The 17,036-nt window shown below is 50.9% G+C and overlaps 1 protein-coding gene across 1 annotated transcript; it reads left to right on the top strand.

Moving 5' to 3' along the window:
• The first annotated feature begins 7,481 nt into the window (after positions 1–7,481).
• LOC103161573 (formyl peptide receptor-related sequence 4) lies at positions 7,482–8,665 on the top strand. Its single transcript, XM_035447014.1, has one exon. It carries the CDS (start codon positions 7,677–7,679, stop codon positions 8,628–8,630), a length of 954 nt encoding a protein of 317 aa, XP_035302905.1. The 5' UTR covers positions 7,482–7,676; the 3' UTR covers positions 8,631–8,665.
• The last annotated feature ends 8,371 nt before the right edge of the window (positions 8,666–17,036 follow it).

Here is a 17,036-nt window from a genome sequence, read left to right as displayed (position 1 = left end):
GAGCCACTTACACTCAAACTACCACAGCCACTTTCATAGTCTGTGAACAAATACATTAACTTCTAGAAAGTTCCCCCAGAAAGTCATCATCAAAAACCTTCTAGTATAGACATCAGCACCCATTTCCCACATGGTGAACTGTGAAAAAGAAAGACTACATTTCCTTTGAAGCTATATACAGACGTGACTGATCTCTGGCCAATAGGTTATAAATATGCACAGTGAATGTAACTTCTTTAAAGTGACCTTAAATAAAAAGGTTCTGTCCATCTTTCCTCTATTTGACTGGAAATGGAATGTATCAGTCAGTTTTTGCTAATTGACAAACTTCCCCTTTCAAATTTAAAGGCATTAAAATACAAAACCCACATGGGGCTAGAGAGATGGCTCAGCAGTTCAGAGCACTTGTTGCTCTTAGGTGGATCCAATTTTGATTCCCAGCACCCATATGATAATTTACAACTATTCATAACTTCAGTTGAAGAGGATCCAACACCCTCTTCTGACTTCTGCAAGCACCAGATTTTACATGTGTGCAAAATCACATCTGAGCTTTTTGATGTGAGTTCCAGGGATTGAACTCAGGTCCTTGTACCTTACAAGGCCATACTATAGTAACTGAGCATCTCCTAGGCTCACTAGAGAGGGATTCACAAGTGAGAGAGGACACAGGAGGTGGAAATTGGTGACTCCTGCTCTATGCTACTGAGTAAGTCAAGTTTCAAGGCCACCCCAGAAGGACAGGCCTTGCCTCGCCAAAAGAAGTTCTGCAAAATGACATTGCAAGAGGAAACAGAAGAGCCATTTAGAACCCTGCCACAGTAGCTATATGAGATGCTTCTGTATCCGAAAAGAGTCCTGGTGATGGCCCTGGGATGCTGACACCCAGGCTGAGGATAGAGATTGTGTGTGCACTCTAGCTCACAGCTGACCCTGTCTAAACTCATGGATCAACCTCATGAGTCTCTCTCTCTCTCTCTCTCTCTCTCTCTCTCTCTCTCTCTCTGTGTGTGTGTGTGTGTGTGTGTGTGTGTGTGTGTGTGTGTGTACATGCTATGGCATGCATGTAGAAATCAGAGAACAATTTTCTAGGGTTGACTCTCTCCTTCCACCATGTGGGTCTTGGGGATTACATCAAGGCATCAAGCACCTTTTCTTGGGCCGCCATCTCAGTCCAGATGCAGTCAAATTGACAACTAAGATTAATTACAGAGGGCTGTTGTGTAGAAAATTTTCTCTGAGATTAAAAACCTTCCATCTTGGAGGGAAGCTACTTTATCTAAGAAGTAAACAACTCAAAGGCTTCTGCAACCCCCTGAAATTGACCAGATTTACAAGGCTCCTCCCTCCCCAAGCAAACATAAGTGTTTAGGCCTGCTGAAAGTAACTCTCAGACCAACTGAGCTCCCGGGGAGAGATGCTCTCTAACCTGTGTGCTGTCTGCAGACTGTGCAGTGTTAGGGTCTATGAGAAGTACCACAAAGACCACCAGACACATATGCAACCAGAAAGAGCATTTATTTACCATACCAGTGTATGCGGGGTTGTTCACCTGTACAAAATGGCGATGACCCTGAGAGGAGCATATAGGCTCCTTTTAAGCACAGCTAAGGGGAATTTCAGAAGTAGTTACGTCATTCTATAATTGGCTTAGCAAGTGGCAGTTACATTAGTACATTTCTGGTTGGCTGGGGCTGGCAGGGGGTAGCTGGGGCTATAGTTCTTCCATCTTTGGGCATGAATGGTCCAAGGGGTGGGGGAGTAGAGGATTTGTCACTATTTGGTCATTGCCTCAGATATGTAGGAGATGGGCCAGGCTTGGGAGTGCTAGCTCCCTTGTCCCTGCTGTCAGGGGCCTTGAAGATTGATCCATTGTTTGTGGTTCTTTCAGAACCTGCTTGCTCAGTCTCAGGAAACTGAAACTGAGGTCTACCTCTGACAGAAGACTGAGCAGCCTGTTAGGGCATCTGCTCAGCTCTGTCATGCAGTGTGCTCAGGGTCCCAGATTTTGTGAGCTGTCACCTGTCTGGGATGGGCTTTGGTCAATGTATTACGCTATCATTAAGTAATTTTTGCTCTTGTGGTTAACCTTCTTCCATACCCATGTAAGTAACCCCAACCAAACTCACTGGTTCACCAGGGTGGACTCTTGTGATTAACCTTTCTCCATACCCATGTAAGTAACCCCAACCAAACTCACTGGCTCACCAGGGTGGACTTGGGTGGCATCTGTTCTTTAGTCTGTCATCAGGTCCCTATTTAGCGTGGGTAGATGTCTGTTTATATCTCCCCAGGAATAATGTCACTCAACAACAGGGACTATCTGGAAAAGAAAAGGATTCAGTAGGAGTGGGAGAGGACGGGGAGACAGGGATGGATGTGACTAAATACCACATTATAGACATGAAAGAATGTGTCATAAAAACTTACTACTGTATGCAATTAATAACTGCTGATTTAAAAACTTAAACAAAGAAGCAAACCAAGCAAAGAAGAATCAGAAAAAAAAAAAAAAAGTAAAACAAGATGACAAGATATTCCATTATACGGAGTTTCCTAAAAGCCTGCGTAAGTGTGGATTGTAATATTTATCTGTAACTCCTCCAGCCTCACCTCCTGAGAACAAGGGCACTTCACCTGAATAACCCAGTGTCACCCGCAGTGCTCACACCGGGAGGCTTTCAGCTGCATGTAAGTCCAGCTTCAGGTGTTCTGCCGCCCAGCACTTACATGCACACAGCTCCACACAGACACACACACTCACATCACAACAAAGGAAGAGGGGCAGGAGAGACTGTGCAGTGGTGAAGAGTTACTGGCTGCTCTTGCAGAGGGCTCCAGTTTGATCCCAAGCCCCACATGGCAGCTCACAACCATCTGTAACTCCAGTTCCAAGGGATCCGACACCCTCTTCTGGCTTCGGAGGGCACTGTGTGCACACAGTGCACAGACATACATGAGGGGAAGGGTAGCCTGGCAGTCATGGGACAAGGAAAACCAAAGCTCACACAAGAGACTTACTGGTAAAAACACAGGAGGGTGGTTTTAAGTTGCCTCTGCTTAGGAGAGAAGCAGCAGAGAGCTGAGTGGGAGGCAAGCTTTATATAGGGTTTCCTGGAGGTGTGGGCAGAGCTTTCCAGGCTGGCCTGGAATTGGTGGGATTTTGTGGCCATATCTTTAGCTTCTTTACTCTGCAGGGCGGAGCTTGGTTGCCAGCATCTAGAGGGGAGGGTTCAGCTGTTAGAGCATTCTGGGGAGCAGGGCCTGGCAGGTTGAAGGTCCTCAAGAGTACTGGGGTGGGTGGCTGGCCACTCCATGCCTTGAGGGGCTTATAGGCAAAACACCCCTGCTTTTGTTTTTTCTTTGTTTTAATTTTCACATAAAAGTCAATCTTTTTTTTTTTTTTTTTGAAAGAAAGGGGAAGAACTCTGACGTTCTCGGACATTGCAGAGTGCTCTTTGAAAGAATTCCTGTGCTCTAGGGATAGACAAGCAGAATCTGCACTCCATTCAGAAACATCAAAGCCATACTCAGAGGGAGATCTGTAGATTCAAATCTCAGAAGGAGAAAACAAGGTCCAAAAGAAAATTAGCAAATGATTCAAGAAGCAAGAAAAAGAATCACAAACTAAGTGCAGGACAAGTTGAAAGGAGACACTGATAGAAGCTAGGGAGGGGGCAGAGTCTCGGTGAGACACGGGTTGTTTGAGGGAGCAGGCTTTGCAGACACACACCTTCCTTTCATCTCTGTTCTTGGGACAGGGTCTCATGTAGATCAGGCTAGCCTCAGCCTTACTGTGTGGCTGTGGCTGGCCTTGAACCACCGCTTCTTCTGCTTCTACCTCTGAAGAACTGGGATTGGGTTCGCACTACAATGCTCTGCTGTCCCTCCTGTCTCAGTGCCTAAAACACAGCCACCAAAGTTGAAAGGGAGTATGGATGCACGAAGATGGGTTTTTACCTAGTGAGCCTGAGAGACAAGGGTGTTGTGGGGGCAGCTCCTAGGAACCATGTCACAGGGTGAGCCCAGTGTGGTTTGACACCCACAGACCCACCCCCAGGGTTCTCTCACTTCCCATGTTCCCACTCCCTCGGTTCCCACTGTTCCCACTCCCTCGGTTCCCACTGTTCCCACTCCCTCGGCTCCCACTGTTCCCACTCCCTCGGTTCCCACTGTTCCCACTCCCTCAGTTCCCATGTTCCCACTCCCTTGGGTCCCATGGGCCTCCCCCTGCAGAACCACGTCAGCCTTAGATCTGCCTTCCTCTGGAAAGGAGAGTGGGACCCCACATAAGCTTCCTGATGAGTACCTTAGCCTCTGTGGTTGCAGAGGTCACAGGGAGCTCCATGGGGACAGCAGGCTGTCCTCTGTGTAGTGGACTGAATTCTCTAACAAGATCCCATGAGAAGGGGACTCCTTTGTCAGATGACGATGCTCATAGCTGCTCCCTGCATCCTACCGCCCAGGTCCCAGACAGACATCTGTATGCATGTGAGCTGCTGGAATGAGCACCTTGACCCTCTTGTCATAGAGGAGGGTGTTTAGCTCAGATTAAGTCACTTACTGAGGGTCGCATAGCAATGGAGTGATGGAGTCAGGGCTTGGTGGGTGTGACTGCATTAATGCACTGAATCAAGTTCATAGGACACCTGTCAGGCAAATGGGTGGATAACTGAGTGAGGGTCCAATATCTTAGGGGTGATGCTAAGGTTGAGAGGAAGGGCCTGACGTCTAGAGGAGGAGCTAATATCTCGGGGAAGGGCTGATTCATCCAGAGGGCCCATCTTTCTACTTAAGAGCCTGTGACTTCACTCTTCTTATTCAACAAGCACTGGCTTGGCACACAGTAGGTACACAGGCCCCTTCCCTGTGGGCTGAAGCTCCAGGAGCTTGCAGCACAGTGTCAAAGCCATCACCTTACTGGGAGGCTTTGTTCTTAATCACCTCCAGTGTGTCTCTCCAGGAAGGCAGGAGGTGGCAGGGGAGGCAGAGCCCCCAGTGTAGGCTGGTTTTATCCTCCCAGCCAGAGGAGACAGTCTGTCACCGATGTTGGGAAATAGCTGTCATGAGCTCTTCACCCCCTGACATCTCCCCACCCAGTGTGGAACCTGCCCTGGAAACAGGTGCAGGGCCTATGGCTGTTGCCCCAGAGCCTGCGTTTTCTCACCCTGTGACTGTTCAGAAGGTCTGGAAGACCCGCTGCCCAGGCAAGATTCGACCTTAGACCCAGGGGGCCTGCAATAAGTTGTCCTCTAATGCCAGGTGTGATTTCTGGTTCTCATTTTTGTCTACGACCCCTGGTCCCACCCATCCATAACAGCTGTGAGTGAGGCTGTGCTCCACACTCAGTCATTTGAGTTTGGGAGCTACAGGATTGACGCCGCTTTGAAAATAGGGCCTCTGGCTAGGGCAGGCTGTCATTCTATCTACCTGAAGGCAGGAGGATCCTGAGTTCAAGGCCATTCTGGGCAACTTAACTTAGTGATATTGTTTTAGAAACAAACAACAACAACAACAAAAATAAACAACTAGGGACGGGTGTGTCTCAGCATTAAAGCCCCTGCCCAGAATCCCTAAGCAAGGGCCTGGGTGCATGGCTCAGCAATAGAGTAAGCTGGTAGTGTAGACAAAGCAATCCATTCCCACCCAATGCAGCACTGAAAAGAGGAGGAGGAAGCAGGAAAAGGGAAGTCCTATGAGGCTTCCTGTGTGCAGGCTGCTATCTTCATTCTGGAGGTTCAGACCCTGGGGAGAAAGATCAACCCCAAACCAGAGACTGGGCTGGGTAAGGCTGGAAGAGGCCTCTGTGAAGGGTCAGGTAGGGTGTGTGTGTGTGTGTGTGTGTGTGTGTGTGTGTGTGTGTGTGTGTGCGCGCGCGCGTGTGTTGGGATTTGTCTCAAAGGCTCTGGGGCTATGTGAGGTCTGTGAGCAGGAAAGGATGAGGGGGGGGGCGCAAAAGGAGTGGGTGAGCAGGACAGGAGGAAGCAGGCTGGACTTGGGACAGAGGAGGCAGCCTTTGAGTGGAGAGCCCAGACTAGGAGCTTGAAGAGAGCTGATGAGCAGAGTAGGTTAGCGTTAGCTCAGGGTTAGGGTGGAAGCTGACTGCAGGCTCCATTCCACACCCCATTCTCCTTCCTTGTCTCCTCCCCACTTCCCACAGCAACCCCAAGACAAAGCCTGGCCTAACCCACTTCCTCTTCCTCCACCCACACCATTGCCTCCTACCGAAGCCTAGCCACGCCCTCCAATCCTCCCTATTTAGGTACTCAAAAGTGGTGCAAAGATATACAGGCAGGCAAAACACTTATAAACATAAGATCAAAATTTAAACTTAAAATTGTATTTATTTATTTACTTGGGAGGTGTAAAAGCATGTGGTATTTGTGTGAAGGTCAGAGGGCAACTCGTAATTTCCTGTGCTCACATTCAGACTGTTAGGTTTTGTGACAACTATCTTTTTTTTTTTTTTTTTTTTAGGTGGGGTCTTATGTAGCCAGGCTGGCCTCAGAGTTGCTAGGTAGTTAAGGGTGATCTTGAACTTCTGATCTTCCAAGTACTGGGATTACAGGCCTGTGTCATTATGCCCTGGGTGCCACTCAGTGAAGTTTTGAACAGGAGTATGTTATCTGCAGCAACAAGATGATGCCAAATTCTATACCAGAATGTTAGAATAGCCAGCAGGCTATGTGTGTGTGTGTGTGTGTGTGTGTGTGTGTGTGTGTGTGTGTGTGTGTGTAAGCAAGCATGTGGCTTATTCTGGGAACCACAGTGCAGAGGAAGGGAAGTGTTGGCCAGGAGGCTGGTGAGGTGGGTAGAGTCACAAGGCACAGAACCCTGAGAGGCGCTGACCCTACCTGGGAGTACTGAGATGAACAAGCCCTTCTTCCATTCTCAGAGTGGGGAACTGAGGCCCAGACTGGGTGGCCTCTCTGGTTTCCAGCCAAGTCTGACTCCTTTTATTTGTGAGCTCACCAGGCATTTAAACTTTGGGTCAAGAGAAGTCCAGACCACCAGCTGCTGCTTGGGTGTCCCAAAGACATCCCACACCTACTGACCGGTGAGCTCAGAGCATGAGGGGTGGGAGTAAGTGGTGGGCCTGAGTCTAAATCTGGAGTTGACACCCAAGAGTCAGAGGACTGAGGGATGGGACAGCCCTCAGGTCTCCAATCCTCATGGCCTTGGTGGCTTTTCATCCTGACTGACTGGCCCTTGAACTTGAAGTGTCTGTGTTCTTCAGAATGGACTGAGGAGGTAGGGAAGAGGGGAGGGCCTGGAGAGTGAGGGACAGACAGGAGGGGGCACAGCTGAGAAGGGGAGTGCCAGGTAGGATATTCCCTTCCTAGACTCAGGAGCACTGGGGAAACATAGAAGATGCAGGACAGGGGAGGGTGTGGAGGTCAGCCCCGCCCTGCATATCAGAACAGACTGAGGGGTCATTGGAGAGGAGGGGGAGGGCTGAGCTGGGTCACTGTGATGAAGGCATGAAGGCATGATTTGTCAAGATGGCAGACTGGTGGCAGGTCCCAGAAACAAAAAAGAGAGGATGACACCAGGATCTGGGGGCACTGGGACTGTCCCTGAGGTGCCCATCTGAGAGGCTTGGGACAGTGTGTATGTGTGTGCGCGTGGACTCTCTGATGTGGAGGCTTTGTTTGTCCCTCTAGCTCCAGTCAGCCATGGAGAGCCCTGTGGAGATGCAGCAGCCTCTGGAGATTCTGTACCTGCCCTGGGCAGTTCTCTTTCTCCTTTACTCTCTGGTGGCAATTGTCTCTTACCTCCTGGACATGGCCAGCCACAGCCTGCTGGCTCAGGCTGGAGAATCCCTCCTTCCTGTCTCTCTGTCTGCAGCCTGGTTTGGCCACCAGCTCATTGCTGACATCATCTTCCTGGGGCTCCTGCCTCTCAGCCTCACCTGGACCCACACCTGCTGGCCCCTGGGCCTTGCCTTCTGCCACCTGGATCCACGTCTGGCCTTCTTGACTTTCAGTGCTAGTGGCCGGCTGCTGACTCATGTGGCTGCTGACCACTGTACATCCTTGCTCCAACCATCCTGGGCACTGGCTCATCGTATAGCCCGCCAAATAGTTATCTGGGCTGGTAGGTTCTGGATCCTTCTGCTGGGCCTGGCTGTGAGAGCCTTAGGAACTTTGAGGGATCGAAATGGCTGCAGTGACCCTTTCAACAGGACAGTGACCCTGGAATCCCCTAGGCATGGCCAGGACCCCTCAGCCTGGAGCCCTGAGCTGGATCAACTGGTGTTTGGGTTTGGGGTGCCACTGGGGGTACTGAGTGTCTTCCATAGTGTGGTGCGGGAGCAGCTGCAGCTGGCCAGGGTCTCAGGGAGGCCTCCGTTGCTAAGCTCGCCAAGGGCCACTGCAGTCATGCTGTTCATCTCTTGGTTTCCCTTCCACCTGCTGCTGCTGCTCAAGTTCCTGGGCATGTGGGGGTCCCGACTGCAGCTGGAGGATGTGTGGGTGTTGCTGAGCCCTCTGGGGCTCACTCTGCTGGGATCAACTAGCTTCCTCAACCCACTGTTGTATGTGTGTGGGGACAAGGAAATTCGGAGATGGCTGCGCAGGGCCTTACGGTTCCCTCCAGAAGGAGAGGAGGCAGAGGAACCCAGGCATTAGGAGTGGAGGCTGAGAGGCTCTGGGGCAGCCTGAGGGAGTGGGGCACAGTCTGGGGTGGGCGGCTCTTGTCTTGGCTGAAACAAAGGCACAGGAAGTGTAGTGGGGGGAGAGAGAGACTTAGAAAAGCAGGACGGAGACCTGGGGAAAGAGATGGGGGGTGGGGGAGTGGGAGTCACACAGAATGTGGCAGACAGAGGTCCTGACAGGGAGCAGGGGTGACAGACAGGAGGCTCCAATGAGGTATGTAAATAGAACTGGTGTAGGAAGAATTGGGAGAGAGGGGCAGGCAGGCAGACTGGGAGACAACAGGTATGAGGTAAGCCAGCTGCCCTGGCAGGGACATGAACACAGGAAGTGTGTCCTGGTCACCAGCCACCCCTGCTGGCCCAGGACTGAGGAGTTCCTGTGGCCCAAAGCCCAGCATGGGTGCTGGGACAGTCCCACATTATCCACAACCTGGATGATTGTCCCACTGGGACCAGCCAGCCCTGGACCTCTGCTTTCTGGCCAGGTGTTAACTATCTGTCTTCTGGGATTTTGAAATTCCCAAGTCCCTTCTAGCTACACCTCCCCTTTGGGGATGGAACCCAGGGCTTTGAGCATGCTAGAGAACAGCCCTGCCACTGAGCCACACCCCAGCCCTCATTGGGGGACTCTGGGCAGGGACTCAACCACTGAGCCACACCCCAGTCCCTCACTGGGGGACTCTGGGCAGGGGCTCTACCAGTGATCCATGCCCCAACTCACTGGGAGATTCTAGAAAGTGCTCTCCTCCCATGGCGTCTCTCAACCACCAAAGGTGAACTCCACCGAACTCTAGGTTTTTGTTGTTTTTGTTTGTTTTTAAAGACAGGGTCTCATTCTGCAGTCCAGGCTGGCCTCAAACACATAATGGTCCTTCTGCCTCAGGGCTCCCTTCCAGAGCTGGGATGACCAGCTTACACACCACCACATTTAGCTATCCTAGCCTTTGACACTGTCAAAAGATGCCGGATAGAAAGGGGGAAATTTAAGTAGCTGAGCCACCAATTAAGAGTCAAGAATTCTAGCACAATCATTATTTGCAGGCCAGCATGATAGCTCAGTGGGTATCAGTGGGTAGAAAGGCACCACCAAGCCCAATAACCTGAGTTCAATACCCAGGACCCACACAGTGGAAGGAGAAAACCGATGCCCGCAAGTTGTCCTTTGACCTCTGTGTGAGTGCTGTGGCACACAGGCCACCTTCCTCCCAACCAAAAACAACAAAACAAAATGAAAACACCAAAACCTTTTGTTCTGATGACTGCCTATGAAAAACGAGTATTCCTTCTCCACGGAGCTATTTTCAGTACAAAGGTTAAAATAGCAGTGAACCTTGCGTCTGCGGCCAGGCTCCTTTCAAAGCTGTCAACTGCAAACTTTATTTTGAGAGCAATTTTCTGGGGGATCTCACAAACAAAAGTATAAACTTGGTGTGCAAATCGAAGCACCCCCTGGTTCCCCTGTGGACTATGGTTTCATCTTGACAGCTGATGAACCCAGGAAAATGTCTTGGCATGGTTTTGCAAGAAAAGGGAAAAAATGCCAGAAACTTCCAGAAAATAAAGTTGAATATGTGACTAGACACTTAAGGGTGATTCTGTCTTGAGAAGCCCATACCCAGGTGTGTAAGCCCCTCCCCTAGGCCTTTCTCTAACACCCATGTGTGTAAGCCCCTCCCCTAGGCCTTTCTCTAATATTTCAGAATCTTGTCGTGGGGCTGGAGAGATGGCTCAGAAGTTAAGAGCATCAGCTGCTCTTCCAGAGGATGTGGCAGCTTACAACCACATGTAACTTAGCTCCACGGGGGTCGATGCCTTCTTCTCTCCCCATGGGCACTGAGCTCATGTGCAGACACATTGTAAAAATAATAAATGTATTTTTAAAATCTTACTTTGTATGTGTTTATGATGGGTATGCATTCATGTGAAAATGCCGGTCTGCCTGTGGCATGACAAGCATTTGAAGCCAGAGGCAACCTGAGGATGTTGATTGCTGCCTTTCACCTTAATTGAGACAGGCTGCTGTGGTGGTTTGGATGAGAATGGCCCCATAGGCTCATAGATTTGAATGCTTAGTCACCAGGGATTGGCCGTGTTTGAGAAGGATTAAGGAGGAGGAGGTATGGTCATGTTGAAGGAAGTTGGGAAGGGTTTTGAGGTTTCAAAAGCCCACACCAGGCCTAGTCTCTCCTCTCTCTCTCTCTCTGCCTGCTGCCTCTCTGTCTGGGGATCGGTGGAGGACTTGCAAAATAGATGCTGCAAAGGGCACTTCAGCTGTGTGGGGCACAGGGGGTGGAAAGCCATGGCTGTAGCTGCTCAACAGTTGTGAGTTATGGGGCTAAGGATAGAGCAGAGAGGCCTGGTGGGGCCCTGAGAGCTCGGAGGCTCAGCTCTCAGCCACTTCTCCAGCTCCAGGCCTACCCATGTGCCCCTACACTCCCTACCATGAGCATGGACCAGCCCTGTGAAACTGTTAGCAAACTCCCAATTAAATTCTTTGTTTTATGTCACGCTGTCTTGTCACATCAATGGAACAGTAACTTAGGTGTCTTTGTATTTGCCACTGTGCAAACCAGAGTAGCTGCCCTTGGAGTTTCCAGGGATTCTCCTGAGTATACCTTCCATCTTGGCACAAAAGTGCTAGGCTTCCAGCCTCATGTTGCCACACCTGGCTTCATGTGGGTTCGGGATGTCAGACTCTGGTCCTCATTTTACCTAGCAAGTACCTTTAACCCGCTAAGCCATGTCCTTGACCCTAAATTGTTTTCTTTTTTGTTAGAGATATACTTTTAACATTTCGTGCATGTGTGTTTTATCTGCATTATGTCTTGTGCATCACACATGTGCAGTGCCCAGTGGGTCAGATCCCCTGAAACTGGAGTCACAGAGGATTGTAAGTTGCCTGCTGTGTGTTTGCTGGGAATCCCACCCAGGCCTTTACTCTTAACTACTGAGCCACCTTTCAGCCCTAAAATCGTAATTCCAACTCTGTTTCACACTGACTCACGAGGCTGGAGAGATGCTCAGTGTTAAGGCACCTGCTGCTTTTGCAGAGGACCTGTGTTAGGAGTTTGTTTCCCAGCACCCATGTCAGGCAGTTTGCAGCATGTTAATCCAGCTCCAGGGGATCTGACATCCTCTTGGCCTCCATGCGCGCAAGTACACACACACACACACACACACACACACACACACACACACCATATACATGTAATTTAAACAAAAGCCAGGGGGGGTGGCTCGTCCTTTTATCCCAGTAGGGACAGGCAGATCTCTGTGACTTTGAGGCTAGTCTGTTATATAGTGAGTTCCAGCTAATTGGACTCAGAAATAAATAATTGATTAATTAAATTATAACATTTAAAGCACATAATGTGCTGGGCAGTGGTGGTGCACACCTTTAATCCCAGCACTCCGGAGGCAGAGGCAGTCGGATCTCTGTGAGTTCAAGACCAGCTAGCTCCAGGACAGCCTCCAAAGCCACAGAGAAACCCTGTCTCGAACCCCGCCCCCCCCCAAGCACATAATGCAGTTCTGACACATAGCAAGTATTTATTTATTTTTATTTTTTCGAGACAGGGTTTTTCTGTGGCTTTGGAGGCTGTCCTGGAACTCTCTCTGTAGACCAGGCTGGTCTCGAACTCACAGAGATCTGCCTGTCTCTGTCTCTGTACTGGGATTAAAGGCGTGCTCCACCACTGCCCGGCTTGCAGGTATTTATTTTTAAAAATAAAATAAACAGTGAAAAAAATTTTAAAAGTTCCATCTTTGAGTAGAGGTCCCTGAAAGAATTTCTCAGGTAGCAGAGCTCAGCTTCCTCCCAATAATGAGCAGCCTCAGAACCCCAACTGCCCATTCATAGTGCCCTGGGAGCTTTCAGAGCAGAATCCGATGCTCTGTGCCTCCCCCCCCCCCCCAGCTCAGTGGATCACCACAGCGCCGGCCTGAGACGACACATCCATCTGCACTGGACTGCGGTGGAGAAAATGCTAAGTTGATAGCTCCCTGAGGACACAGAAACCTCATAAATGGTCAAGCCCTGGAGCAAGGAGGGACATGCACCACACAAAGGTTGACTTGGGTATGCGGTTGAAAAAACGCTGGCAACCAAGCCCACCTGGGGAGTGAGGAAGGGAGGCAGGAAGGAATGCTTTCAGGGGAAGACTTGCAAAATAGAAGCTGCAAAGGGCACCTCAGCTGTGTGGGGCACAGCGGGTGGAAAGCCACGGGGTTTGAGTTATGGTGCTAAGGATAGAGCAAAGAGGCCTGGTGGGACCCTGAGAGCGGGGAGGCTCAGGGTGATCTCGGGTTGGAGAGAGGCCACTCCACTGACAGGAGGAGGTGGAGGCTTGGGAAGAGCCTGGGAGGGAGTCCAGGCAGGAGGACCACTCTGCTCTGCAAATTTAAACTCCAACCCCATGGCCACTTAGAATCTGGGAAGATAGTCCGACATCGCCACCAAGCGGCTATTTCTGATTCTGCATCCAAGAGTCATTGTATTTGAGGACAGAGGGTGCTGTTACAGGCTCTAGTCAACAGAGGGCCTGATTGCCAGTTTGGCTTGTAAGTGCTTGTAAGCCACTAAAATAGCACGGATCTGAGCTAAACAGATTCACGTATCTGCTCATGGTTGGAAATATCTAGTCCTTATCCAGAAGACCCAGCGCATACCTTGTTTGGAAGCCACCGCCTCGGATTCTGGGTGGAAATGAATTTGCTTTGATGGGTGTGTTCCTCAGGACATTCTCTTGGAGAAGCTGGAGAAGGTGGCAGGAAGGTGATTGAGTGTGGGCTGACAGATCCCCTATTTGGAGTTCTGGACACTTCTATAAGAAAGGGGTTTGATCATAGGGGATAACAGTTTGCTAAGAAAAGAAAGGAGAAGTGTCAGCATTCCTTAAAATAGCAAAGAAGGGAATTATGTCCACCCAGACTCTTGACAAAGTCATGTCCACTCAACCATTGATCTCCAGCAATCCTTAGTGTGGCCTTCTGCTAAGCAGTTTTCACCTCAGCTGGCAGGAGTGCTCAGAGAGAAGTGACAAACCTTAAGTCCTGAACAAGCTGCTTGGTGCCAGATGGAAAATCGGAGCCTGGAAGTCATCCTCTGTGCTCCGGCACTCATAGCTGAAATGCCCTTCAGATACCCATGTGCCCTTAAAGACTCCTACTCATCCCTCAAAGCCCAGATCAGATGCTGGACCCTAATCCTCCAACTAGAAATCACAGGTCATTGTCACTCCTGCCTCAGTTCCCAAAACTCCTTCAGACCCAGGGACCCAGGGGTCCATGCCCCAGCCTCCTCCCTCAGACTCAGAGGTCCATGCCCCAGCCTCCTCCCTCAGACTCAGAGGTCCATGCCCCAGCCTCCTCCCTCAGACTCAGAGGTCCTTGGTCCAGCCTCCTCCCTCAGACTCAGAGGTCCATGCCCCAGCCTCCTCCCTCAGACTCAGAGGTCCATGCCCCAGCCTCCTCCCTCAGACTCAGAGGTCCATGCCCCAGCCTCCTCCCTCAGACTCAGAGGTCCATGCCCCAGCCTCCTCCCTCAGACTCAGAGGTCCATGCCCCAGCCTCCTCACTCAGACTCAGAGGATCAGGGCCTAGGCTCCTCCCTCAGACTCAGAGGTCCATGCCCCAGCCTCCTCCCTCAGACTCAGAGGTCCATGCCCCAGCCTCCTCCCTCAGACTCAGAGGTCCATGCCCCAGCCACCTCCCTCAGACTCAGAGGTCCATGCCCCAGCCTCCTCCCTCAGACTCAGAGGATCAGGGCCTAGGCTCTTCCCTCAGACTCAGAGGTCCATGCCCCAGCCTCCTCCCTCAGACTCAGAGGTCCATGCCCCAGCCTCCTCCCTCAGACTCAGAGGTCCTTGGTCCAGCCTTCTCCCTCAGATCTAGGGACCATGTCTATACTTTTTTTCTTCTTCTGAGATTTTGGCTGATTGTGCAGTCTGTGGACCTGTAGGAGCAGAGTTGTGGGGAGCAGGGCTTAGGAAGCAGGGAGCCGTCTTGGTCTGATGCTGTCACATTTATTAGATCTCAGATGCCAGAGCAATGGTAGAGCGGGCAGAGGCCAGGCTGGTGGACTGGGGAGCTGCCGTGCTCTTTCTCACTGCTGAGCCTGGGGCAGAGACAGAAATATGATGGAGACACATAGTGAATCAGCAAAGAAAAAGCTACACAGACCCTCCTGTGCTCTGTCTCCCCCTCACCTTGTTGAAGAAGTAGATGGAGGCTAGGATGGTGAACACGGCCATGGCCAAGGTCACATTCTGCGGGAGGAGGTCAGGAGTCAGCTCCCTCCCCTCCGGGTCCCCACCCCTGCCCCAGACCCTTCCCCTGTTCTCACTTCCTGCAAGTTCATAGCCATGGGTTCTAGCCACACAGAGGCTTGACCGCCCTCCCCCAAGGTCTCTGAGTCAGACAGGAAAACAGGCCTCAAGAATGGGAGGGGGTTGTCGGGGAGACCAGAATGGTGACCATGGTGACCAGGAAAGGGCATTTTGGGTAGAAGAGACATTCACACTGGGGGTTGGGAGAGGGGGATGTGGGAGTTGTCACACATGGTACCTAAGTCCAGCATCAGGAACTATGAGATTGGAGAGTTCAGAACTGGATCTCCACACTGAGTTCTCTGGAGTGTGCTGGGGAGCCAGGGGAGAATTGTGAGCAGGGGAGGAACAGATTGGCTTTGGTATCTTGAGGCAGGAGAATGCCTGCGGTATGGAGACAGAGCTAATGGCCCAGGCAAAACTGCATCCTTATGTCTGCCAGATGCAAAGGTGGGGACCACAGTCAGGAGTTAGACTAGAATTTGGTACCCAGTTTGTGAGGATGGCAGGAGCATCACAATAGTGTGAAGCCTGGTGGCAGTGGCAGATTCTGAGGTCTGGACCACAGGGACAGCAAGGCGCTGTGACTCTGACCACCTAATGCTCTTTGTAGGTTCGTAACTCTCTGCCCTTTATCCGTTTAGAATGACTAGAGGCTTAGAGGTGCAGAGTAAGGGCAGATAAACACATGTGCCCAACTGCCTTCACCTTCACAGTGATGCCCTGGCCTGGACACTGAGGAGGGAGGTCCAGGGTGGGGAGCCCCCTGGAGGGAATGTCTGTGTGGGCTTGTATCCCAGCTGACACCTCAGCGAGGCACTTAAAGAAGTCTGATCCATTTTCTGTTCGAAATATAAAGAAGGCATACCCCCAGTAAGAGGCGAGGAGCTGCTCACTGGGTAAAGGACTCATCACATAAGCATGAGGACCTGGGTTTGACTCCCTAGTACTCCCATAAAAGCCAGGCATGGCACATGTGCCTGTCATCTTAGTATTGGGGAGGTGGTGACAGGAGGATCCATGGGGTTTGCCAGCCAAACCAGTGAGCTCCAGGTTCAGGGAGAGCCATCAAATAGGTGAAAAGCAATTAAGAAAGACATTTGGCATTGACCTCTGGCCTCTACACACAGAAGAGAACTTATGTTTGTGGTGCAGGTGTTTCTCTAGGCCAGGGTGGGAAGAAGGCTCAAGGCTCACAAAACTCAAGACATTTTTCTGGGCTCACAAGTCATATAAGCAGTAGGTGGTTGCTGGAGGGAGGACTCTCAAGTGGTGCTGCCTGAGAGGTGCACAGAGGACTCCAGTGACAGAGCTTCCTTGTATTCTTCTGTAGGACTCTCTGGTGTGGCAGCTGCTTTTGAGTCACAATCCCGTGAGTGACGCCAATACACTAACTGGTTCACCATGCTGGACTCGGAGTAATTTCTTGGGTCCACTGTTGCTCTTTTGATCTGGATTGGAGTTCAAAGTCATCTTCAGCTACATAGTGCCTTAGAATCGACATCCAGTAGATGCAGTGACCCACACCCAAGCACAGGGCTGAGCTCCTGGAGTTCAGTGAAGAGAGGGAGGAGGGGTCATATGAACAAAGGGGGGTAAAGAGCATGATGGGAAAACCACAGAGACAGTTGACCCAAGATAATAGGAGCTCAAGGACTCTGGACTGACACCTGGGGAACCTGCACGGGACCAAACCAGGCCCTCTGAATGTGGGTGATGGTTATGTGGCTTGACCTGTTTGGGGGGCCCTTGGCAGGGGCACCAGGTCTTATCCCCAATGCATGAACTGGCTTCTTGGAACTCATTACCTATGGAAGGTTACCTTGCCCAGCCTAATTCAGGGAGAGTGGCTCTGTCCTGTCTCAGTTTGCTATGCCAGACTTTGGTGACTCCCCAAGGGAGGCCTTATCCCCTCTGAGGAATGGATAGAGGGTGGGATGGGGGAAGGTGAGAAGGCAGGAGAAGAGGAGGGAGGGGGAACTGGGGTTGGAATGTAAAATGAAAAAATTTAAATTAAGTTTAAAAAAAAAAGAAAATGGAGTCCTGGAACACAG

This window comes from Cricetulus griseus, chromosome 6 (assembly GCF_003668045.3).
Source record: "Cricetulus griseus strain 17A/GY chromosome 6, alternate assembly CriGri-PICRH-1.0, whole genome shotgun sequence".
NCBI classification, from domain to species: Eukaryota; Metazoa; Chordata; class Mammalia; order Rodentia; family Cricetidae; genus Cricetulus; species Cricetulus griseus.
Note: the sequence above shows the minus strand (reverse complement) of the source record. Positions and strands in the feature narration are given on the sequence as shown.